Raw genomic sequence first — 25940 nt, 5'->3', positions numbered from 1 at the left:
GTGCCCTCCCCCTGCTGAAGGTCCAAGAGCATGCTGTTTGCACCTCGTTAGTGGCATTTTTCACCGCCTTTTGTTTGTGTTAAGAGCTGTTCCTCTACTTGTCCCTTTCACTGGGGTCTGTACAGTGTGAAACCTGGATGTCCTTTGGGATCCAAGTGGAACTGGTTCCAACACTATCGCACGCGTGGTGGGAGCCTGCTTCCCTCCACCCAGTCTCCTTGAGCACTGGGCTGTGTGGAGCGAGGTCATGTTTGCCTGTGGTCCTCCGGCTTAGAAATCTTCCGGGATAACATTCTGTGAAGGGCTCAGTACTTCCTCATTGATGCACGTGGTGTCTCCAGGACCTGGAGCACAGCCCCTTCCCCCGATGTCCCTCAGAATATCATGCACATAAGGCAGTTGTGCATGTAGCAAACGCTCCCCAAGCTTCTGGCCTGTTGCAGAGGTGTGTTTTGTTATTGCCGTTGTGTTGTTGTCATTGTTTTTCATTCCCATGTGGTTTGGTCCTCTGGCCCTTTTCTCCTGAAAGCCTCCCATCTTCCACTTCTCTACCCAGCACTCTTCCATGAAGTGCAACTCCTCTCCATGGATCATGAAAGGAGTTTATTATACAGAGAAATGTGGCTATTTATGCTTTTTTGCGTATCCTCAGACTCATGTTTACTGATAATCATGGACCCTCTTTTCCCAGTCTCCCCTTTGTCTCACATCAGGTTTTCAAGAACCTGACTCTAAGCTATAGAATAGAAACAAAGGGACGATTTCAGCAAAGTCCCGAGGAGGGCAGCTTCTACCTGACCCTACCAGGGGTCCCAGAATGTGAGTTACAGTCCTGAGCCAGGACCCGTCCGTCATTGGCTAAGCCCCACCCCCATCTGGCCATACATTCTACCTTCTGCTCCTGGCCACAGATGAAGCATTTCCAGCAGCCCATGGGCTACTTCTTCCAAAGAAGAAGAGCAGATAAGGCTTGTTGGAGGAAGGAAACTGAGGAGCAGTAAAAGGTCCTTGGTTAGAGGCTCTGGGCAGAGCATGGACAACGTCTGCTACAGTCTTTTAGGGCAAAATAGAACTGCCCAAAGCTTTAGAATCCCTGTCTGGCTCCCTTTTCTTTGATCATCTCTATGAAGAGAAGAAGGCAGAATAGAGATTTATTATTTCCCTCTGCTATGAATGATGCACAGCCTTGAGACACTACGTTGCTATGGTTCAGGGCATGTGGGGGAGATAGACCTGTGCAACCCAAAATTCAGATTTACAGGGTGGAATTTGCAACTGCTCATATGTTTCCAAGAAAGGAACCTCAGTGCCTGTGAACCAGAAGAGGGCGAAAAGACTTGGAGCTCCAACCCTGGCAGGGATTTGATTAAGGAGGGTCAGCAAGTCCCACTCCCATTCATTCAATAACTATTTCCGGATCACCTGCTATGCCCCAGGTACTGTCCCCAGGTGTCTGGGCTGCAGCGATGACCAAGAATGACATGTTCCACCTCTCATGCATCTAAGCCCAGTCTCCTCTCCAGTAGCATCAGGTATATCACCCAGCCTGGCAGATTTGCAGAGAAGAGCGATGAGGTAACGACAGGAAAGTGCTTCGTTAGCCCTCACGTGGCTGAGTCATTTTTGCTTTCCCAGGTAGAGCGTTCATCAAAACAAGGACTCTTTTAAATAGGGGGATAGTTTAATTCAGTGCTCCACAAATGGTGCCAATTGCATGTGTGCACGGAGAGGGAGGGAAGTGAGGGGAGGGGAGGGGGTGTGGCCAAGGGTGGACAAACATCCCTCCCCGTAAAGCCGCTATCACTTTTGCAGTTATATTTATTTGACTTCTGCATAAGGTTCTTTTTACCTAAGTATAGTTGATTTATAATGTTGTGTTAGTTTCAGTTGTACAGCAAAGTGACTCAGTTTTATATATATATATATTTTTCAGATTCATTTCCATTATAGGTTATTACAAGATATTGAATATAGTTCCCTGTGCTATACAGTGAATCCCTGTTGTTTATCTATTTTATATATAGTAGTGTGTCTCTGTTAATCTCAAATTCCAAATTTATCCCTCCCCGCTTTTCCCCTTTGGTAACCGTAAGCTTATTTTCTATGTCTGTGAGTCTATTTCTGTTTGTCAGTAAATTCATTTGTATTATTTTCTAGATTCCACATATAAGTGATATCATGCAATATTTTTCTTTCTCCATCTGACTTACTTCACTTAGTATGATAGTCTTTAGCTCCATCCATGTTGCTGCAAATGGCATTATTTCATTCTTTTTTATGGCTGAGTAGTATTCCATTGTATATAAACCACATCTTCTTTATCCATCATATATTGATGGACTTTTAGGTTGCTTCCATGTCTTGGCTGTTGTAAATAGTGCTGCTGTGAACATTGGGGTGCATATATCTTTTCGAATTGCAGTTTTCGTCTTTTCTGGATGTATGCCCAGGAGTGGGATTGCTGGATCATATGGTAGCTCTGTTTAGTTTTTTGAGGAACCTCCATACTGTTCTCCATAGTGGCTGTACCAGTTTACATTCCCACCAACAGTGTAGGAGGGTTCACTTTTCTCCACACCCTCTCCAGCATTTATTATTTGTAGACTTTTTGGTGATGGCCATTCTGGCCGGTGTGAGAATGGCCGGTAGTTTTAAAGACTTGTTTTTGAAGAAAGAACTCCACTCCTAAGTAAAGAAGAGGAAGAAAGAGAGAGGGAGGGAGTGAAGGAGGGAAGAGAAAAAGAGAAGGAGATATTGGCCTGGTTTATTTAAAGTCTACTTCAGTTGGGAGCACAAAAGTCTGCCCGTATATTTTCAGGAGCACGTCTATTGCTTAAATGATGGTCTGTATCTTAGTATTAGAATGGGAAACGATCTGCAGAAATTATCTAGTTACTAGAGGACATTGTCGCTCAGACAGACAATGTGACTCACTCCCAGTCACCCAGGTAGTTGGGGGCAGATCCAGGACCAGAACCCAGGCCCTTGACTTCAGTCCTGGGTCTTCTCACCACCCCTTCCCTCCACACCTTGCTTTATCTTTAAAGTGAGGACAGTTCCACACACTTACAATGCACTAGTTAGGTACCTTGGTTCTGAGTCATTCTGCATATTTTTCCTTCTCTCTTTGTCTTTTTTTCTTGTCCTCATTTCAAGGAGGAAATTTGGTGTCCTCATCTCTAAAGAGAGAGAGAGAGAAAAACATCCCATTTGAGATGCCACGCTCATGACACATTTCCCATGCAGCCCCGTAGCTCGGCGTCAAGGAGCATTGATTATTCAGTCCCCATTAGAGCCCCGTGAGAGCACAGGGACCTTGATAAATGGATCTGGGGTCTTCGTTACTGCGTCTAGGATGGTTTGCAAACCAGAGCTTGCAGTAGCCTACCAAGGCGGTGGCTGGCCTTCGGACTGGCCCACGAAGGATGCTCTCTCTCTCCACATCCTCTGGGTCTGTGGCCTGTGAGGGACACACCAAGGACAAGCTCTGTCAGCCTCTCAGGGTTGGAGGGGGTGATGTATGCCTGGCAGGAGCTGCGTGTAACTGGTGTTGATTTGGGTCTTTGAGCCCTTGATGCTGGCATGTTATCAGCAGCTACCCTCAGATATGGAAAGATGAAAAAGCCAAACCTGCAAGCTCTCTCCAGGAGATGGGCTCCAGGGGACAGAGGGGAGTGGAAACCCTAAGCCAGCATCCCTGATCCCCCTGGGAGGGGGAAGTCATGGGAAGCTGTGGAAGGAGAGTGGCCCCTCCGTCAATGAAGTCCATGTGCCACTGGAAGGACTATCAGACATTCAGATGGCAAAGCTGCAAGGGACAGTTAATGCTGCAGCAGCAGAACTCAGTGTCCAAGACGATATGGCAGCTAGAGATACGGGCTGGGTCTCAGAAGATGAAGTGGAACAAAGATAAATGGAAGTGCCTGTACTTAGGTCCAAGAAGACGTCGACTACACAAGCACTGATAAACGATCTATGATTTTATAATAAATGTGGGGAAAAAAATCTGTGTTTCAGTTTTCCATAAGTTCACTTTGAAGAGTCGACAGTGTCCTGTGCGTGCCCCAAACTCCGATGACTTCAGAGGCTGTCTGAGTCGGCGGTGGTGCGACCTGAAGAAGTCTGCCTTCTCTATCCACAGCTCCAGGCTGCCTGCAGGGCTCTGTGTGGAGAAGAGCATCTCAGGGCTCCTCAGGCCTGGCAGGAGTTACCCCAAGTAGTTAATACCTATGTAGGGAAGAGCCAACGTCATAGCCCTGGGGGATGGATGGTGATGTCAGTGGAGACAGAGCAGAGAGAGGAGACGAGGACTTGTCAGCAGGAGGAATACAGAGTCTGCAGCCTGAGGACCGAAGCCTGACAAAGTACCCAAGTTGAGTCTTCACCTAAGAGTCTTCTTCTAAAAGGGGCCATGCCTGGACATCCAGAAGGGGGCCTCGCACTTGACATGGTCAGACCAGCCTTGTGTGTAGATCTAAGGACCACTTACTGAGGGTTCGTGGAGAGTGGAACATGTCCAAAAGAGAATGATCGACATGGCAAAGGCACTCAGAAGTCTGTCATCAGAGGCCAGGTTTAAAGAGCATGATTCCAAACCAGAGAAGGGTTGGGTGGTGGGCGTGGAGAGCCATTTGTGAATGAAAGGTAGTGTTGTGTATGTTTCCATAGTAGAGAAGCAAGACAGCTGGGTAGAATTTATGGGGAGACAGGTGTCAACTCCTTTTGGGGAAGGACTTGGAGGCTCTTGGGACCAAGGCCACTGGTGGGGCTTTTTAAGGGAATTTTGCAGGAACTGCAGGAATCAGATGGACATGGGGAGATAAGAAAGTGAGTGTGGGAGCCTGTGATGAATAAAAGGAGGTCAAGGTCAGCCGGCCAGAGGGGCAAACAAGGCATCAGTGGGCACCCACCCTGCGTATACAGTCAAGAATGTGAGGTGTTTTTGTTTTTTGTTTTTTTGCGGTATGTGGGCCTCTTACTGTTGTGGCCTCTCCCGTTGCGGAGCACAGGCTCCGGACGCGCAGGCCCAGCCGCCATGGCTCACGGGCCCAGCCGCTCCATGGCATGTGGGATCTTCCCAGACCGGGGCATGAACCCGCGTCCCCTGCATCGGCAGGCGGACTCTCAACCACTGCGCCACCAGGGAAGCCCAAGAATGTGAGTTTTGTTGCCAGATGAACATCAATGCTAGTTCTACCACTTACAAGCCATGTGGCCTGGGAAATTTATGTAACCTTTGTTAAAAGATAATTTTTTAAAAAAAGTAAACTCATGACTCCTATACGTATATAAAATGAATATATGTTAAAGATTTTCTTTAATTCATCAATTAATGAAGGAACCAGGCAAATGTTACAAAAGACTCAAAAGGGAGAAAACAAACATTCATAGATCAGGACTATTGAAATAAATGGACACCTGGCAACGCTGGGTTTTTTTCACAAGAGGAAGGGGAAAGAAATCAATTGAACCTATACTAGACAGGACAGAATCTGAATGTTTAGAGACAAGAATTAGTTGGCTTTGCCTTCTCTTATTTACAATTTAGTTATAAAGTAGCTCAAAGACAATGAAAGACTAAAGCCCCTAAGGACAATGAAAAACCTAAGATAACCTGGGACGGTATGATCTAAACAATGAAGAGTTTTCTTATACCTTTTAGAGTCTCTGTTTGCCCATCTTGAAAATGGCAGAGATTGTATACCAGTAGTTAGCTCTGAGGATTAAAGAAAATGATGCATGCCTAGGGCTTCGGTTAAGAATCTGCCTGCAAATGCAGGGGACACGCGTTCAAGCTGTGGCCCGGGAAGATCCCACATGCCACAGAGCTACTAAGCCCATGTGCCACAACTACTGAGCCTGTGCTCTAGAGTCCGTGAGCCACAACTACTGAACCCATGTGCCACAACTACTGAAGCCTGCACACCTAGAGTCCGTGCTCCCCAACAAGAGAAGCCACCACAATGAGAACACCACACACCACAACGAAGAATAACCCCCATTAGCTGCAACTAGAGAAAGCCCGTGCGTAGCAATGAAGACCCAATGCAGCCAAAAAGCAAAAAGAAAATGATGCATGCCTTGCGTTTTGACCAATGTCTGGCACATGACAAGATTTTAATGAGGTACCCGGCAGGCATGATGGTTGAATGGAAGACACACTGTAATAGGAGCCATAAGGCAGGTCTGTGCAGAGTTCTGTGGGCCCAGAGGAAGGCACTGTGATCTCTGATGGGGAAGCCGTGCAGCAGTGGCTTCTGTGCCGACTGTTGATGAAGATTAACACTGAGCATTTATGTGCCATTTTAGTGGGTTGTGTTATTTAATTTTCACAACTACCCTAAGGTAAATATAATTTCCCCATTTTACAGGTGATAATAGTGGAATAGTGTGGTGCACAGACTTTGAGGTGGACCTCACCATCCCCTCTACTGATACACATAATAACATGAAAGCTTAGCACCGTCTTGCTAGAGTCCCCCCTGCAACCTTACTCTCTCCCTTTCTCCCTCCCTCCCTCCTCTCTCCATTTCTGGCTTTAAAAAAGCAAGTTGCCATGAATCCCTTTGGCCACAGAGGGAGCTTGGACACAGGTTCTTCCCCAGTCGAGCTTCTGATGAGAACCCAACCCTGGCTGACATTTGATACAGCCTGAAGCAGGAAACCTAGATAAGCTGTACCCTGACTTTTTTTTTTTACTGCATTGGGTCTTCTTCGCTGCTCGCGGGCTTTCTCTAGTTGTGTTGGGCTGCGGCCACTCTTTGTTACAGTGCCTGGGCTTCTCATTGCAGTGGCTTCTCTTGTTACAGAGCATGGGCTCTAGGCACGCGGGCTTCAGTAGTTGCAGCACATAAGCTCAGTAGTTGTGGCTCGCGGACTCTAGAGCACAGGCTCATTAGTTGCGGTGCACGGGCTTAGTTGCTCCGCAGTATGTGGGATCTTCCCGGGCCAGGGCTCAAACCCGTGTCCCCTGCATTGGCAGATGCATTCTTAACCACTGTGCCACCATGTATGCTGACTTTTGACCCACAGATACTGTGAGGTGATAAATGTGTGTTGTTTTAAGCTGCTAAACTTGTGGCGGTATGTTCCATGGCATAGAAAACTCATTCATATAAGGAGATTATAGATATCGAGTAACTTGCCCAGGGTATCTCACTAAAAATTGTTAGAGCTATGATTTGGACACCATTCTTTCTGATGGCACAGACACAGCCCTGATCAAGGCAGGTACCCACCACAAGCTTATGTGCTTCTTTGACTACTGACCGGCCAGAGACAGGATTCAAATCCATACGGTTCCACTCCAGAGCGCACAGTGTTAAGTGGTGGTGTATTCCTTCCAGAGAGTGGCTTTCAACCCTGACCTCACATTATTATCATGTGGGGGAAGTTTAAAAACCAGATCAGCATTGGCTCACCAGAGCAATTAACCTAGGAGATTCCTGGGTTGGGGGAAGCCCATGGTATTTTGCTTTTGAAGGTCCACAGTGATTTTAATTCGCAGCTGGCTTTACAAATGACTGTTCCAGGGCATAGGGGATGCCCAGGAAACCGTATCATCATTACATCTGGGGAGAAGCCCTTTGCTAAAAGATAATTTAGGAAAAGGTGAGGTCACGCCTGGCATCATCATTTTTCCGTTGAAACACAAACATTGTTTTTAATACCCAGCTCTTCTTGCCTAAGAAGGGGAAGCCTCGTTCAGCTTGTACGTGGCTGGCACCAAATATCTTCCCCAAGTGCTCTAACAAATGCTGCTAGACAGGAAGAAGAAAAGACAGAGACAGGTGATACAAAGTCAGAGAAGGAGGAGGACACCTCCTGGAGAGGTCAGAGAGTTACGACAAATGAGACAGACAAGGGCTAACGAACGTGAAACCCCATTGCCGATTATCTTCAATGAATATGAGGTGTGTCTAGAAGTCAAAGCACCCACAAGTGGCCCATCTCTCTTCCCACACAGGTAAATCGTTCCCATAGTTCCTGAGAAAGGGCCTGTCTGCTTCCTGCTCATCACCATTCCCCTGTTACTGAACCCCGAGGGCCTGTTTTAAGTCACACTCTGCCTCGTCTGCCTCCTCTCCAGTGGCCTGAAGCCCAGGACATTCCCTGTTGCACCTCCTGGTGCAAATAAGAATCACAAATCTGTTCTAGATCCAGAAGGTGTCTTGGGAGGATGAAACGTGGAAGGAACATGAGCTGAAGTCCTGCAATGTGCCAGAACTGTGTGTGCTTGTTCTCACTGATTCTCCCAACCCAACTCTTACAATCGCTCTGAGAGGTCAGTTGGTTAGACCCATTTCACAGATGAGGAAATTGAGGCTCAGAGTCAGCTTGCCCAAGATGGCCCAGGTAGTTGGTGGCAAAGTCTTAAAATGAGATTTCCTATCCTAGTATTCCTTTTCCTCCCCATCCCTCTTTTCCTACATGTCCAAATACATGCAACTTTTGCTCCACTGTCTCAGCCTTCTCCTCAGATAAATATTGTGGCTCAATTTACAAAGTTTGATGCTGGTCCTACGAACTGGGAACTGTAGAGCCAGTGAACCCAAGCTGGAGGTAACGCCCAACACCCGTGGCTAGCGAATGGTCTTGCATTTTTCCCTCCAGTGACTGACCTTAGAAATGCGAGGAAGGGGGTCTCAAAGCTCCAAGATACTGTTGGGTTTTGACATTGTAGCTAATAGCTGGTAACGCCTGAGAACTTATTAGGGTGCTCTTGACTGCCCTCTGTCCCCACACAGTGGCACGTGCTCTGTCCACTTTAATGTCCGCTGGAATAATTGGTTTCCTGATGATGCTGTAAGTATCTCAAAGGCAGACCTGATTCTTGGATCACCTCTGTACCTTGACACGGGGCTCAGTACGAGTAATTGCTCAGTAAACGTGTATTGAATGAAGGACTGAGTGAGTGAATATAAAATCCAGGAGCATTTAAAGATGAACACGGTACCCAGGGAAGGAAGGAAATTGCTCAAACAATCAGCCATGATAGCTGTTGTTTCTACAAGTGCAGCTGGGCAAACAGATGTGTCTCCGTCATGCTAACGCCATCATGGGACACACTTTTTTAAAAAATCTCTCTCATTTTGGAAACTTGAAGCCACTAAATGTTTCCATTCTAATGAGATTTTCTGAAGCAGAGAAAAAAAAATCTAGAATAATCAGGGCTTGTGTCATGCTGGGGGAAAACAGCGAGGGGCCCAGATCTTACTTTGTGTCTCTGTGTTCAGCTCTCAAAAGAAACACTAGAGCCAATTGTAGGAAGGTGCTAATGGAATAAGAAAATATAAGATGTTTACACCTTTTGGTTTGGGTTTAAGAGGACCAATTTTTATCTCTGAATGAGAAAAGTCTCCAGGGCATGGTAAGAAAAGTAATATGCCAATTACACACTGGCATTTTTCCCACTGTCTTCAGCCTGAAGGCGGTTGAAAGGCTGGCTTGGCCCCTATTTAAGTGGGAAGGTGAATGCCTACTTGGGACAATTTCAGAGCTGTTGAGAAGACTTGCTCCCTTTTCTCCTAAAACCTCTGTTGTTCAGCTGGAGCTCCCGCAAGAAGTAACTTAATCCTGGGCGCAAGGCTTTATTCCCTTTTAAAATGCAAATCCTAGGTGCCATTTTATACCTATTAAACTAGCAAGTCAATTAGCAAACTGTATGAAATAGTCAGTGCTGGTGAAATTGGGTGACAATGGGTGCTCCTGTGTTCCTGGGGACAGTGTAAAGTGTGTGACCCTTCAGAAAAGTATGAAGAATCCATTCAGAATATCTGAATGTATCATACATTCAGATGTTCAAAGCCCAGATATTCTAGAGTTTTATTACGAGGAATTGGTTCTAAAGAAGGAAAAACTTCACGCACAAAAATATTTACCATCGTGTTACTTATAACAATACAGAACTGGTAGCAACGTAAATCTGAATATCCAGCAATAAGAGAATGGTTATATATATTTCAGGGCACTGATATCATAGAATGCAGCTCTTCCATTAAACATGATTGTTTTGAATATTTTATAGCTAAGTGGAAGAATATTTATGCTTTAATAAGATAAAAATGTAGACTGTGCTGCTGAGACAAAGCAAATATTAAAAATTGTGTGTGCCTGTGTCCTTGGGCTGCAAAAGGGCAGGAGAAAATGAAAATAGTTGATTTATTAGGCTTGGAATTAACGATGAGGATTCCTTTATTTTGCTCTCCATTGTTTGCTTTAGAAAGTCTTCTGTGAATTGAGACTTTTAAACCAAGAAGACTGGAGATGCACAGAGGAAGGCATCTGATGGTAGGCATGCACAGGGACCAAGAACCAGTGAGGAGATGGGATGCTTTCGATCTGCAGTGAGAAATGCAGGAGAAAAGGCTATTATTGGGGCAGCTGTAGAGGCTGGAAGACTGTGGGAACAGAGGTGACTTGGAGGGGAAGGGAAGGGATGCCCTAGAAGCACATGCTTAGACTCTGGGCTCTGGATTTCAAGCCCCAGCCAATTCCTTGCAAAATATCCTTATGCCCAGATGGAAGAGACATGAGGTGGGACTGGAGAGAAAATGCTAGCCTCTACTGTGAACCTTTTAAGACATGCCCCTCTCCTTCTGGAAAGTGGGAGGAGTGAAGGGGAACCATGCAGCCTAGTTGCCATTCCTCCCATCATCTTGTCACCTTCCACCCTCATGGATCCAACCTGGATCTCTTCCAGCCTGGTCCTTTTGGGTGTTTATGGAGGCTTCATTACATAGACATAATTGATTGAATCATTGGCCACTGGTGATGAAACTCAAGCTCCAGCCCCTCTGCCCTCCCCAGAGGTCTGGGAATTGGGACTGGAGGTTCCAACCCTCTAATCACTGGGTTACCTCTGCTGGTAACAGCCCCCCATCCTGAGGTGCTTCCCAAAAGTCACCTTCACTAACATAACAAAAGACACCTTGATTGTGCTACTCACTAAGGAAATTCCAAAGGTTTTATGAACTCAGTACCAGAAGCTGGGACAAGACCGCATATATATTTCTCATTATAAATCCCAGGCTCACAGCATAGTAGGTGCTCTGTAACCGATTGCTAAATCAAGCATCCTCTTAGGGTTCAGCATCGTTCCAGTGGCAGAGTGGGTGTCTATGGAAGGATGGATCGAGACCTCAAAAGTACTACCTGGAGTCTGAAACAAAGAATATTTTGTTCACAAAGCTGACTGGACTTTTAGTTGAGGCTTATGAATTTTTAATTACACCTTTGTTTTTTCATGCCCACTCCTGCGGCAAAGCCAAGGGAGCACCTACTGTTTCTCTTCTGATTTTTCAAGGTTCACTTTCTTGATTTCTTTCTTTTTTTTTTTTTTTTTTTTTTTTTTTTTGCGGTACGCAGGCCTCTCACCGCTGTGGCCTTTCCCATTGCAGAGCACAGGCTCCGGACACGCAGGCTCAGCGGCCATGGCTCACGGGCCCAGCCGCTCCGCGGCATGTGGAATCTTCCCGGACCGGGGCACGAACCCGTGTCCCCTGCATCGGCAGGCGGACTCTCAACCACTGCGTCACCAGGGAAGCCCCACTTTCTTGATTTCTTGATGGCAAGCACCACCCAACCCCATCCAGCTCTCTAATACAATGTGTCCTGTGACAAGGTCTTGAAGAAATTATGAAAAATTCCATAAAAATGGTCCTGGTGAGAGTGGGCCGTGTGGGAATGTAGCTTTGTATCTTACCCAGCCTTCCAGGATCAGCTGTCCTACATGGGCATGAAAAAATACTGTAACTTTCTTTCTGGGGGTGTGTGTGCACATGGGAAGTTCTGTACGATGATACACTACTGTCAACATGGTTGAAAGTTGACAGAGGATGAAATAACGCCATTGGCAGCAACATGGATGGACCTAGAGATTATCATACTAAGTGAAGTAAGCCAGACAGAGAAAAACAAATATCATATAGCTTATATGTAGAATCTTTAAAAATGGTACAGATGAACTTATTTATAAAACAGAAATGGACCCACAGACATAGAAAGCAAACTTATGGCTACCGAAAGGGAAGAAGGGGGAGAGATAAGTTAAGAGTTTGGGATTAACAGATACACACTACTATATATAAAATAGATAAACAACAAGGACCTACTGTATAGCATAGGAAACTATACTCAATATTTTGTAAAAACCTATAAAGGAAAAGAATCTGAAAAAGAATATATATATATAGATAGATAGATAATGAATCACTGTGCTGTACACCTGAAACTAACACAACATTGTAAATCAACTATACTTCAATTGAAAAATAAAAGAAAGAAAGAAAGAAAGAAATTTGACAAAGGAAATGGATGGGAGTCTGTGCTCTGGACACTGGGAATGGCTTGAAGGGGTTGCAAGTTACCAACTTTCACTGGTGCTTACCCTCCATCTGCACTGGAATAGCAGCCTCTGTCCCATGTTTACACTGGTGTTTTATTAGCCTCATTTTAGAAATAAGGAGACTGAGGTTTCCAGAGGCAAGACAACGAGACCAAGTGCACATGGCTAGAAACATGATCCAGAAATCGAAACCAGATTCTGCCTTCCCACTAAGACCTTTCTTTTTCTGATAAACCAAGTTGTCCAAACGATGCTTGGCTCTGTGTGTGTGGAGGTGGGGAGAGATAGTGGGTTAGGAGGAACAGGGTGAGAGGAGACGGGGGCAAAACGAAAGCTTTTCTGTAGAATTGAAATGAGGAGTTGGGAAGACAGGGAGGGTGGGGAGTGATGGAAATGAGGCTGGGGGAAGATTGCTCTGGACTTTCCAGGATGGATTGGAGGGACAGGAGTAGAGGGCTGTAGGAGCCAGGTCAGGGGACCACCTGGAGTGATGCAAGAGAAAAACGAGGTAGCCTTTCTAAGGCGTCAGTCCTAGAGATGGAGGGAAGTCGACCAGATGTCTGATATTATTTCAGAGGAAAAATGGGCATAATTTGCTAAAGGATTAGTATTCCTTTAGGGGTGGAGCGCAGCTGCAGCATAGGAGTAGGGGGGCTCCCTGTATCCTGGTGGGGGAGCCGGGATGGGCACCTGGCAAACCTTATCTCACTGAGTACTCGTCACAGCTCTGTGAGCAGCCCTTTGTGCCTTCCTTTCCAAATCTTCCAATAAATGAGCTGAAGCCCGGAAAGATGGGGTATCTTGCCGGAAGTCATGCACCCCACGAGAAGGAGGATCCAGATTCAAACCTGGGTGCCCGTGATGGTCATATCCAGGGAGGAAGGGCGTAAAGCCGGTGGCACTTGGGAACACATAGGATTCCTGATGCTATCTGAGGGGAGCCCCAGGAAGCTTCACTGCATGAAAATGTGGGAGCTTTAGTTCCTGTGAAATAAAAGATGGGAAATGTTAGGAGATGCAAACAAACTCGGGCTGTAACAGGTCCAATGAAAGCAGAAGGTCTGAGGCCAAATAAACCCTGGACCCACACTAATGCCTGTGCCCGTCTGGTGCTGGGGACACGGGATCTACTTCCAGCCCCTCAGACATCCCCGGAGTCCTGTCATGACCCTTGTCCTGTCCAAGGGTTTGTCCTAAAGGACCTGGCTGTAAGGCAGCCTTACCTACCTCTGCTTTGTCAATTCTAAATGCATGTTTTTCCCATTTTAACATCTCTAAAATGAGGGTGTGGAATACAATCAATGGCTGTCATAGTTTAACTGTCCGTTTCCCTTTCTTAGTAGTTTATACAGTTATAATGGGTCTTACAATTAATAGTGTCTGAGAGATAATGAAATATAGTGTTTCTCGGTAGAGTTACCCAAAGATGATATATGTGAGATGAATTCCAGATGTCTTATAATAATAAGAGTTGCTTCCAGTTATTGAGAAATTACAAATTTCCCAGGCACTTTATTTTATGGAATATTAAAAATAACAGTCATAATAATAATACTAATTGCCAACATTTATCAAGCACTAGCCTAAGCACTTTATTAGCCCCATTTTACAGATGGAGAAACTGAGGCACATTTAGTCCTCACAACGACGCTGTGAGGTGTAATACAGGCATACCTCGTTTTACGGTGCTTCAATTTATTACACTTCACAGGTGCTACTGTTTTTACAAATTGAAGGTTTGTGGCAATCTTGCTTTGAACAAACCTATGAGTGCCATTTTTTTCAACAGCATTTTCTCACTTCCTGACTCTGTGTCACATTTTGGTAATTCTGGCAATATTTCAAACTTTTTCATTATTATATTTGTTATAGTATCTGTGATCATTGACCTTTGATGTTACTACTGTGACTCACAGAAGACTCAAATGATTGTTAGAATCTTTTAGCAATAAAGTACTTTTTAATTAAGGTACGTACATTGGTTTTTAGACATAATGCTATTGCACACTTAATAGTCTACAGTATAGTGTAAACATAATTTTCATGTGCTGTGGGAAACCAAAAAATTCACGTGACCTGCTTTATTGTGGTGGTCTGGAACCAAACCTGCAATATCTCCAAGGTATTGCTACATCTGCAGTTATCCCCAAAATGAATGAGAGACATTGAAGGATCAGAGGGGTTGAGTTACTTGCCCAAAGTCACACAGCAGTAAATAGTGTAGTCAAAATTCAAATTCATTCCATGTCTGATTCCCAAATTTAGGGTCCCAATTATAAATATTTTGTAAATGGGCATGTACGTTGGCAAATTGGGAGGAAAGTACCAATTGCTGAGTGCTGAGTACTACCAGCCTGTAAGCATCTTATATCTGTTATCCCACTGAATCCTGTTGGCAGGTAGGCACTTCATCCCACTCTATAGATCAGGAACCAGAAGCCCAGTGGTGAGGCTGGCCTTGAAACCCTGATGTGTTTGGCTCTAGGGCCCAGGCTGTTCCCTGACAAGAGGTGCCCGTGACACTTGGTCAGGTCGTGGAGAAGTTTCCTCGCAGCCTAAAGTAACACAGTCAGTGCCATCCACAAATATGCTTCTGGGGCAGCAAGCAGTGCCTTCAGACAGAGCTGCTGATTTGTTTAAAAACCATTAGTGGGCTTCCCTGGTGACGCAGTGGTTGAGAGTAAGCCTGCCGATGCAGGGGACGTGGCTTCGTGCCCTGGTCCGGGAAGATCCCACATGCCACGGAGCGACTGGGCCCGTGAGCCATGGCCGCTGAGCCTGCGCGTCCAGAGCCTGTGCTCCGCAACAGGAGAGGCCACAACAGTGAGAGGCCCGCGTACTGCAAAGGGGGAAAAAAAAAACCATTAGTAAGCAGACAGGATGCTCAAGAAGAAATGCATTGTAACATACCATGAAACTCAAATAGATGTTTCCAGAGACAGATTCACCATGAAACTAATGAAGCTTAAACTGCAAGCCCAGTACTATTTTTATCATAACTTGTATTCTTTCCCCTAAATTTGTATTTCTTTTCTTCCACAAACCTGGATGTGACCCTATTTTATTCCCCTAATCTTGTTAAATATTCTGTCACCTATTTCAACCACGGTGAGATTAAATCCTTTACTTTCAGTTTTAAATATTTTTTTCTGCACTGCAATTAGGCATATCAGACATCTTGAGGTGGTACCAATTGAATTCAGTTGCCCTGGGCTCTTAGTTTAAATCAGAAGTTGGGAAACTTTTTCTTAAAAAGCTGAATAGCAAATATTTTAGGCTTGTGGGCCAAATGGTCTCTGCTGCAGCTACTCAGCTCTGCTGTTGCCTCACAGAAGCAGCCACAGACAATATATAAACAAAGGAGAGTGGCTGTGGTATAAGAAAATTTATTTACAGAAGTACCAGCTGGCTGGACTTGACCCCAGGGCCGCAGTTTGCTAACTCCTGGTTTAGATGGTCAAAACCTGCATCTGCGTTACGCATCTGTAAATCTACAGATGGATGTGGACAGGATATACATAGATCAAGATATAGATACAGATTTGTCTGTGGTTCTTTGTGAATATGATTTTCTTGCCTCATTTCAAGAACAGGGAAGCTTTTTTAGGACAAAATGATTTTTTCTATATCCCATTAAAGTCATCTTTTTACTCTCCTCTGTGAGCATAAGATGAGAAGGAAGGAGGTAAGAAACTGGCATCTGATGAATGCCTGGTAATTACCAGGATTCCAGGCAGTTTACATATGTGGTTCTCTTTTCGTCCACATGACCATGCCATGAGGTAGGTTTAGAGCGTCCCTTATTCCACAGTTAATAAGAATCAGTGAATATCTACTTAAAGGGAATCTGCTGAAAATGGGGACCAAACTTCATACTAAACAGTGAAGGAAATTTCTCATTAGTACGTAATCACAAAAATATAATTAAAATACAAAAACATGTTTATTGTATCTCATAGTTCACAAAATTGAGGTTATAATTGCAACTATGCTCTAATTTTTACAATGAAAAAAGACTCAATTGAGTGTTAATTTGAGGTTATATTTTCTTTGCAAAAACTAGATGATAATACAATATAACTTCACATTTTATTTTCTCAACATTCTGGGGCAAGGATTGTATGGTATTTTTCCCACTTTGAAGTATCAGTTGACTTGTCTTTCGTTGTTCCAGTACGATTGTCACTTGTTAATGGCTTTGGTGTATTTAGAACAGCTCTCCATCATCATACCCATCAACTTCATGGAATCCTACATCCTTTGTAAGCTTTGCCTTTTCACTTTGCAGATGGTTCACATTGTACTATTGGACGCTGTACCTGATAGGGAGGCAGAGACTGAAGTTCAAGGCCGTGATGCCCAAGGTATAGGCTGCTGTTAAATCATCGAGGATGTGTGCGTGGAGACCTCATTAGAGAAGTGGTTTTTAGTTATGAGGATTTTTGCTGCCCTGTGCAATCTCTGAGCTACGCAGACTGGGATAAAGAAGAAGTTAAGGAAGATCCCTTGATTTGTCACTGCCGTGTTGTCGATGAGAAACTGAGGTTCAGAAAAATAAACCTGCCCCAGGTCATCTGGTTTCTAGGTGGTGAGCCAAGATTCAGATCCTGGTTAACTAGTACTGGTTATCTATTACTGCATAACAAGCTGCCACAAAACTTAGCAGCTTAACATAACACACGTTTATCATCTCGGTTGCTATGGGTCAGGAATCCAGGCGTGCCTTACCTGGGTCTCCTGCTCAGGGTTTCTCACAAAGCCTGTGATGAAGGTGTCAGCCAGGGCTGGGGTCTCATCTGAAGGCTTCACTGGGGAAGGACTCTCTTTCAGGCCCCCTTTTGTAGTTATTGGAAGAATTTTGTTCCTTGAAGGCTCTTGGACTGAGGGTCTTGGTACCTTGCTAGCCACTGGCTGAAGGCCACATTGAGTTCCATCCCACGTGGGCCTCTCCAAGATGGAGGTATGAACAACTTGCTTCATCAAAGCCAGCAAAAGAGGGAGTTTCTGGTGGTCTAGTGGTTAGGATTCAGCACTGTCACTGCCGTGGCCTGAGAACAGAGATCCCGTAAGCTTCACAGCGCACCACCCCCTCCCAAAAATACAGCCAGCAAGAGAGAGTCTACTAGCAAGGTGGCAGTCACAGTCTTTTATAACCTAACTCCGGAAGTGACATGCCACCTTTACTGTATTCTGTTGGTTAGAGACTAGCCATAGGTCCCAGCCAACTTTCCGCAGAGGGAATTAACCACATGTGTGCATAGCAGGAGGCAAGATTCACTGGGGTCATCTTAAGATCTGACTGTTAACACTAGATTCCAAAATCTTTACTCTTCTCCTTTTTGGTACTGGTTACCAGGGGAGCATGGTGGATGCTTGCACCACGAAGAAGAAGCTTAAAATATAACCTTACATCACTTTGTAGCACCACTACCTTGGAATGCTTTTGGATGTTGACTAAAAATGCTTTGTCAATAACAAGGCTTTGCAGATACGCCAGTCCCTAACACAGTGCCTGACACACGGGAAGCACACTGCAGATGATGAAATGAATGCCATTGAATGGGGAGAGGGGATTGGGGGCCAGATTGACTTTAACATCTCAGGATGTTTCAGAGATATGGCTTGTTCTGGGGAGGAGAAAAGGAAACACCCAGAGATGGACTGTTTCTCTCCACGGGCTTGGTTCAGATTCCCACTGTGCCTGCCACTCAGCATGGCCCAGGAGTCCTGCTGGAGCCGGAAGTACAGAGCTCATGACTCCTGTCTCTAGCCTACAAGGGGAAAAGAATATGACCTGCCAGCCCTAGGATAGCATCCCCTTTATCAGGAAATGTAAAATGAAAACCAGGGTACTGGAGAGGGCATGTTGGTGGCACTGTTAATGGGACTGTTGTATATTTCAGCTGATGATATTATGAGGGGGTCAGAGGCATGGAACAGAACCGCCTGGTCTGGGGAAGGCTGCTAACCCTGTCTGCAGGCAGAAGACTCCAACCCTCCCACCTCCCAAAATAAATGTGGCCTCCTTTAGGGGGGCTGGATGGATCTGAGAACGCTGACACCCAGGGTCCCTGCAGAAGTAGACAAGTGATGACTCAGGCTTGGTATAGACGGTGCAGGGCATGGTGGCACTCAGACGTCTTCCTGCCAGGGCTTCTTCCAAGTTTTGGTTGATTTCCCTATTCTAAAGGACAATCTCAGGTCTGAAGAGATGGCAAAAAGTTCCATTAGCCACATGACACTCAGCCATAGGCCCGACCCATCCAAGCTCAAATTCCCTCCTGCAGTAGCTAACACGAATCGGCCTCCGTGCTGTGCCGGGCGCGGTGTCACATAACCTCCGAGCGTGGCCTTGTGTGCTTCTCATATACACAACAACCCTGAATCAGGAGCTGTGGTCATTCCCACTTACAGATGAGGAAACAGTCTCCTAGGGGGTAAGTGACAGAGTTGAGATCTGAACTCCTGAACCCAAGTCTGTGCTTCTGTGAAAGCTCTTCCAGGCCCTCCTGCCAGGGTGGGCTGGAGGCCTGAACCCACAACAGCTTCCCTCACAGGCCTTTTGGATCTTGTAACCCACTCATTTCACAGATGTATACGCTGAGGCCTGGGAAGAGGAAAAAGCTTCTTCAGGTGCCTACGATGAGTCCACCACAGAGCTAGAAGTAGAGCTCAGGTGTGTGTCGCTTCTTCAGAATCGCTTGGGCTGGGCACGGAGATTCTAGGAGGCCTTGGGGCTGACTCGGAGGGAATAAGAGAGCCCCTGACACACAGTGGGCGCTTTACCTCTGGGCATTTCCATGGGGGATCGGTAGGATCCTGACGTGGTCTGAAGGCTGTAGCTTCTGCTGGAGAGCAAGGATCAGGGTGGCAGCCGAAGATCAGGACATGTGGGCTAGCTGTGGCCTCAGCACACCCGCCCCGTCAGAGGGGTCAGTTCTGCTGCGCCTGGCTAGGGAGCGTGATGCTACACATGCCCGTTTCGTGGCACATGGATGGGGGGTGTAAGGAGGAGAGTCCAGCGGTCAGCCGCCACCTTCCTCCCTCGGTCTAGGACCTTTGGTGAGCTGCAGGTACTCGGAAGATGCCTACCAGGACCCAGGAACCAGCCGCGGTCTCAGGGAACTACCTAGAAATGGAATTGAGCTTTTCTCCCCCAAACTGGAGTCCAGAGGAGAGGGGAAGCTGAACTGTGGGCCTCAGCCCTCCCCCTCTCTGGCTGGCTCTAACCTGGCCCCGTTCCCTGCAGAGTCTCACCCAAGTCCCTGTGACCACTCTCAGCACAGGGTCCGGTCCCAGCAGCGCTGCCCCCCCTTCCTTCCTTTGGTGACCCCGCTGCCTGAGCCTGCAAGCTGTGTCCCTCATCTGTAAAATGGGGGCACAGATATAACGGTGACAATGCCCCTGGCTGGCATTGCTGCTGTCTGGGGTAAAAGAGAAAATGATGTGCTAAGAAAACGACCAAGTCAATGCTGGAGTTTTCACCCTCTTGGGCTTACTTTGAACGAAGCCTGGGAGAGGATATTTCCAGCAGGTCCGGCTTTGTTCCTGTCAGGGGATGCCCAGCTCGGGTGAGAAGAGGTGGGTAGGAGATGGTGTCTGGCTTAAGGGTATGTCAAGACCCTTGACCTTAACTGGCCTCATTGGCAAAGACAGCCAGGACCCTGCAGACAGAAGGACAGCTGTTGACTCTCCCCAAGACTTCAGCAAGTCCCAGGAGGGGGGTCGGGGGGAGAAGTGCTAGGTGAGGAACAGAGGGGAGAGGAAAAGAAATCAGGAGAGGGAGGGCAGTGAGAGGAGTGGAGTGAGGGAAACAGCCAGGGCTACAGAGGAGGAAACCACAGTGACAGAGGAAGTAACCGAATAATTGGTGAGGCATTGTGGGGGGTGGGGGGTGGGGAGAGAGAGAGAGAGAAAACAAGATGAGAAGGGAAGACCCTGGCTAGCCACACGTATCTGGCTTCCATCTGTGAGACTGATCATTTGGTCCTCCTGTCTGAAATCAAGTTCATATCTTAAGAATAAACTTTACTATGCAAGAGACCAAAGGGTGTTTCCCCTTCTCAGGTGAAAGAGGGCTTCCCTGCTGCCTTTCGCTTTATAAATTAATCATTGTTTTCAAATCCCAGCAAGTAAATTCCCCAGGTTGCCGGTGCTTTTAATTCCTGGAGATGCCAGGAAGTGCCACGTTCCGCCAGGTGTTTGCTGCCCTCTCCTGGCTGAAGCCCGGTTCTGCATGCCCCCTGCAGGTGGGAACCACAGTGACACTGCGTTTTGGTGACAGGTTAAGGATGAGTTATCCCCTCACCTGGCTCTAAAATCACAATTGGAGCTGAAAGGGACTTAGGTCTCTAGCCCCAACCTCTCCCCTAAGCTTTAGACTTGAATTTCGATCAGCCTGCTGAATATTTCCACTTGGACCTCAAATGGCAGGTGCGCAGCGTAGCTTATCTTTGCTGTCGTCCTGGCCCCGGGGCACATACTCTTGAAGTCTGTGAACACCACACGGTCCACCCTGTCACCCACCAGCCCCCGTGAGCCTCCAGATGCCCCTCCTGCCCAGCCTACACATCCCAGTAGTCGCAAGTCCCGCTGAAACTTCGGAAGGATTCTGTCTCATGGAACCCTGTCATCTCTGCAGGTCAGTCCATGACAACAGCTTCCTGACTGCTGTCCTGTCAGAGAGCAGTCTTTCTAGACATAGGTGATACGGGTGTGGATACTGATGATGATATAGATACAGATATAGATGACATGGAGGTGGATATAGAAATAGATAAAGATGATATGGATATGGCTATACCTACAGATGTAGTAGATATAGATCTTCTGCAGAATAAAGTCCAAACTCTCACTTGGCCAACAAAACTGTTCATACCCTACTCTGGCTTGCCCCTCCAGGCCCATCCTATATCCCTTGCCTTCTATTCCAACCACAGGGCAACTGCTCATCTCTGAAATTGTTTTTATCCATCCTCTAAACACATATGGGTTCTTCCTAAGTGCCAGGCTTTGGGGTAGTCACTGGGACACAGAGAGGAACAAGATAGACCACCCTCAAGGGGTGGAGCCTCACAGACCAAACACACAAGTGCAGCCCAGACATCATCTGAAGAATGAGGGGGTGAGGTGGGGCTCTATAAAAACTGGATGCACTTGGTACAGATTCCCATCCACACTCTTAGCTTTCTGTTGCTGCCTAACAGATTGCCACTAACTTAGTGGCTTATAGCAACACATGTGAACCATCTCACAGTTTCCATGGGTTAGGACCCTGGGCATGTGTTAACTGGGCCCTCCTCTTGGGGTCTCACAAAGCAGCAGTCAAGGGGTGGGCTGGGCTGGGCTCCTTTCTGGAGCTTGGGAGTCCTCCAGACTCACCTGACTGTTGGTCCTTGTGGTTGTAGGACTGAAGTCCCACTTTCATGCTGGTTGTCAGGTTTCATGCAGGGCTGCTTTCAGGTCCTAGAAGCCACCACAGTTTCTGGCCTTGTGACCTTCACAGACCCTTCCCGACATGACAGCTCACTTCAAGGCCAGCAGGTGATTCTTGCTCCATTCAGCTAAGATGGAGTCTTATCTAAAGTAACATAATCACAGACGCGTCTATCCCATTGCCTTTGCCGCATAATGAAACCCAATCAAGGGAGTGACATCCCATCACCTCCGCCATAATCTCTTGTTAGAACCAAGTCGAAGGTTCAGCCTGCACTCAGGTATGAGGATTATACAAGGGCATGGCTCGTTTGGGGTCACTTTATGGCATGGTCACCATGCACACACCTCGTAGACTCTTCCCAAGATTCACATACATTTCAAGTACAGGACTGTGCGTCGAGTCCCAGAATCTGCCTAAGGACTCTTGTTCCTCCTGAATTAGTTTAGCTGTGGGACATCAAGCTTTCCCTTCTCCCCACACATATCCCTACCCAGGCCACAGGCTCTAGCCCCATGTTCAATGCCCGGTAAAGATAAAACCACTCCATAAGGCCATGGTTGGTGATTGTCTTTGCAGGACCACAATCTTGTAATTTTAGCCAGTCTTGTACCTAACACCCTTTCAGCATGTGGCCATATCCTCTCCTCTTTGTCATTCCCGGCCCTCAAGACCAACCCCCCCCCGCCCCCCCCACCACCGTCTCCAATTTCTGGCTACTTTTTCTTACTGAGAGGTTTAGCAGTCTTGTGCCTTTAGGGTTGCAACTTCCACCTCAACTGGATCAGTAAAATGTTTCACTAGGCAAAGGCAGTTCCTGCCCTAGGATGAATTCTCAAGTTGGGTGTTAAGATAGAGTGCTTTATGTATGACACAGTGCACAAACTATTACAAAATGATAATGGGTTAGGATCAGTCCTGGAATAGAAATGCCTTAGGGTGCTCTGTGATCCTAAGGGAGGGATCACATGAGGAAACCTACAGGCAGCAGCTGGGAGGCTCTGGAGGCAAAGCCAGGACGAGCACCGTCAAGGTATCAGCAGGAAGACGAAGGGGCCTGTGTGGGGAGCGGGCAGGGAAGGGGAGAGTCGAGGCAGACGCCGGTAGGGTAAGAGAATCTGAGGAAGTGCTGTGATTCAGTACGGCCCGCCTGGGTGTGGGAGAGCAAGAAGAGATGAGGCTGTGAGGAAGGCAAAGCCAGGTCATGGAAGGCTCACACCCCTTGCTAAAGGAGAAGATTGAATGGGGTTTTGTGTCCACAGTGCCGAAGGGTCCATACTCCGGGTCAACACATACAATGGGCAATGTCCTGGATAAACCGAAACATATGGTCAACCCTAGCTAAGCCTCACATATCTTTCCACCCCTTTGGCCACAGCCTCTGGCATGCTTCCAGTGTTGTGCTCCCAAAGCATGTGGTGGACACTCAGATCATAACCTCAACCACACTCTCGTGGGATTATCTGTGCTCTGTTTCCCCCACTGGACTAGGAGAAATGATGGCTAGGTTTTATTCATGTTTGTACCCTTAAAGCCATCTCTCTGCCTAGCACAGAAGAGGCATTGATATTAAATCACAATAAAATAGTAGGTAACATTTAATGAAGGCTAAGTATCTGTCAGGCATTCTTCTAAGCCCATGACACAGATTATATCATTGAAAAATTGAGAGCACAGCACTTTTATTGGATCCATTTTACATATGAGAAAATCAGGATGCAGAGAGGTTGTGTAACTTGCCTAAGATGACACAGCATGAGAGGAGGGAGAGGATTCTAATCTAGATCTTATCTCCAGAGCCCTTGAATGAATAAAGTCAAGTCTTGAGAGAACAAGAGTATGGATTTGTAGAATCCAGAGCCTGTCCAGCCAGGGATGCGTGTGTGTCTGGGCAGGCACCAGGCATCATTTGCGTGATCTTAAACAGTGGACCGAACGGCTCTCCATCCGTTATCTCCTGTGGTCCTCACAGTAACTGTGATCTCTAGGCAGGTTCGTTATTCTCGTTCTATGGACGTGATCATTGGGGTTCCCAGAATCAGTGAGCTGCTCAAGATCACATACCAGAGCCTCTTTCTAGTCCATATCTTTGGACTCCAAACTGTATGGTCTTTTTACTGACAACACAGTTGTCCTGACGGTAATGATTCCTTCTGATGAATTTCTTCATTGCTAAAATGGGAATGATCATCTCTACCTTGGGAGGCGGTTGTGAGGATAAATGAGCTGATAGATGTAGCAACTGCTCGCTAAAGAGTGGTGGGGGGTGTTGACGTTGTTACAGTTGTCACTGTCATCATCATCATCGTCATCATCACCTGAGAAGATTTGGGATGAAGAGAAGGCAGATTCCAGCTATGGATCAGGAGTCATGAATTTAAATAAAGTGGCCAAACACAGGAGGGAGTTGAAAATCTTGTTTGGGTTCATAGGCAGGGTTGGAAACATGGATTCAGGTCTGCAGATCAGCTGCACTGTTGATCAGAAAATGTGATCAGGAAGGATCACCAAGGGCCGGAGCCAGGACTCTGGTCCAGTCCAGGGCCAGGAGCAGACATTTCCCAGCCTCCTCACATCATGGTCCTTACTGTCACACCATGAGATCGCTTCCTGTTTGTCTGAACTCTGAGCTCAGGAGGACGGATCCCGCTTATTCATCATTGAATTTCAGCTCTGTGTCCCCCAGTGCCTGCCATATAAATATTGGATGGATGGATGGATGGATGGATGAATGAATGAATGTACAAGTGGGTACCCACTTACACAAACCAAAAAAGCATGGATTGGAACCTAGCAGGGCACAGAGCCAGATTACACAGAGCAGGAGAGCTTGGAGTATGTGACCCAGCCTCCTGCGTGGACCCTCTCTTGTAATTTCCCTCTTACACACCCAGGGAACCCGGTGCTGACCATTGAACCAAAGACTCTCCACCAGGAGCAAGGGAGAACCTTTTTCTTTGCTGAAACAGTGAAGCGTGCACACCCACACACTGTCCCTCCACTGCCATCATCACCCCCCTCACACACAGGGAGTTTATAAACATAATAATCTCAAAGGGTTGTTTGCAGTTAGCTTCTGCCTGCGGCAGGGCCATGAACCAGATGAGCTCGCAGTGACTTTTCAATGAGCATCACTATGCATCGCGGTGGCTTCTGTTCTTTCTAGCAGGAAGCACACTTGATAATTTCAAAATCGATTCTAAAGGCCCCCAATTGAAAGAGGTTGTTTCCTTTAGTAACCATTGACTGTCAAAAAAATAATAATAATATGAAGATATGGTGACAGACGCCATCACCGAATTTATCAATCGTTGGATGAATTTGTCTTTATCCTAAGAATGTTTTCATATATTTGAAAAACATAGACCTATATGAGCAGGACACATTATTGACATATTCATATTCCCGTTGATTTACCAAAGCTTGCGGTAACTTTGGTTTTTCAAGGCATCTGCAGCCCTCCAGGGCTGGGACCCGATGATCTAATTCAAATTCTCACTGTTTCCACTAACTAGCTGGTAAAGTAAAAGTTATGCACATTGCTTCACCTCTCTCAGCCCTGTTTTCTTTAACTGGAGCAATAATTCCTACCTGCCTTTCAGGTGTGTTATGAGGTTAAATGGGGTCACGGATAAAGCACACACCTATGTCGAACGGATGCTGTAGCTTCATCCCGTCTGACACCTTCGCAGTCTTGCCTCGGCGCACTCCAAGACTAGACGCTTCCTTAGTTTCCTTCTTCCTTCCCCTCTAGGTTCCTGATTGTCCTTGGGTGCTTGATTCTGGCCGTCCTGACCACCTTCAGGGAGTACGAGACTGTTTCGGGAGACTGGCTTCTGCTGCTGGTGAGGAGGCGCCTGCCCCGTGGTGCTGTGCTGCGGGGGTAGATGCTCTGGTGGGACCGCCCACGATGAAGACAAGGAGGCCCTTGGGTGCAGTTCTGCCCAACCGGTTTTGGCTTCCTGGAGTCTCTGGCCAAGTCCAGGCCCAGGAGAAAGCATTGGTGGATCAGTTGCTGAGGTCTGCTGGGGGCACAGGTGGAGCAGGGAATGGCTGGCCTGTGTTATTCCAGGTTAGAGATAAGGGGACATAAACAAGGTCAACACAAACACCAATACCCACTGGTTAAATGATAAAATACAGCTTCCCAACCCTCTG

General features: G+C 46.7%; 1 protein-coding gene across 1 annotated transcript in view; it reads left to right on the top strand.

Annotated features, from left to right (window-relative positions):
- The window catches only part of KCNQ3 (potassium voltage-gated channel subfamily Q member 3), a 291899-nt gene that overhangs the window by 212582 nt on the left and 53377 nt on the right, over nucleotides 1-25940 (top strand). Inside the window, exon 2 of the mRNA XM_033419771.2 lies at nucleotides 25537-25627. Within this exon, the coding sequence (XP_033275662.1) occupies nucleotides 25537-25627 (91 nt within the window). The remainder of the gene's footprint in view (nucleotides 1-25536; nucleotides 25628-25940) is intronic.

This window comes from Orcinus orca, chromosome 17 (assembly GCF_937001465.1).
Source record: "Orcinus orca chromosome 17, mOrcOrc1.1, whole genome shotgun sequence".
Taxonomy (NCBI): Eukaryota; Metazoa; Chordata; class Mammalia; order Artiodactyla; family Delphinidae; genus Orcinus; species Orcinus orca.
Note: the sequence above shows the minus strand (reverse complement) of the source record. Positions and strands in the feature narration are given on the sequence as shown.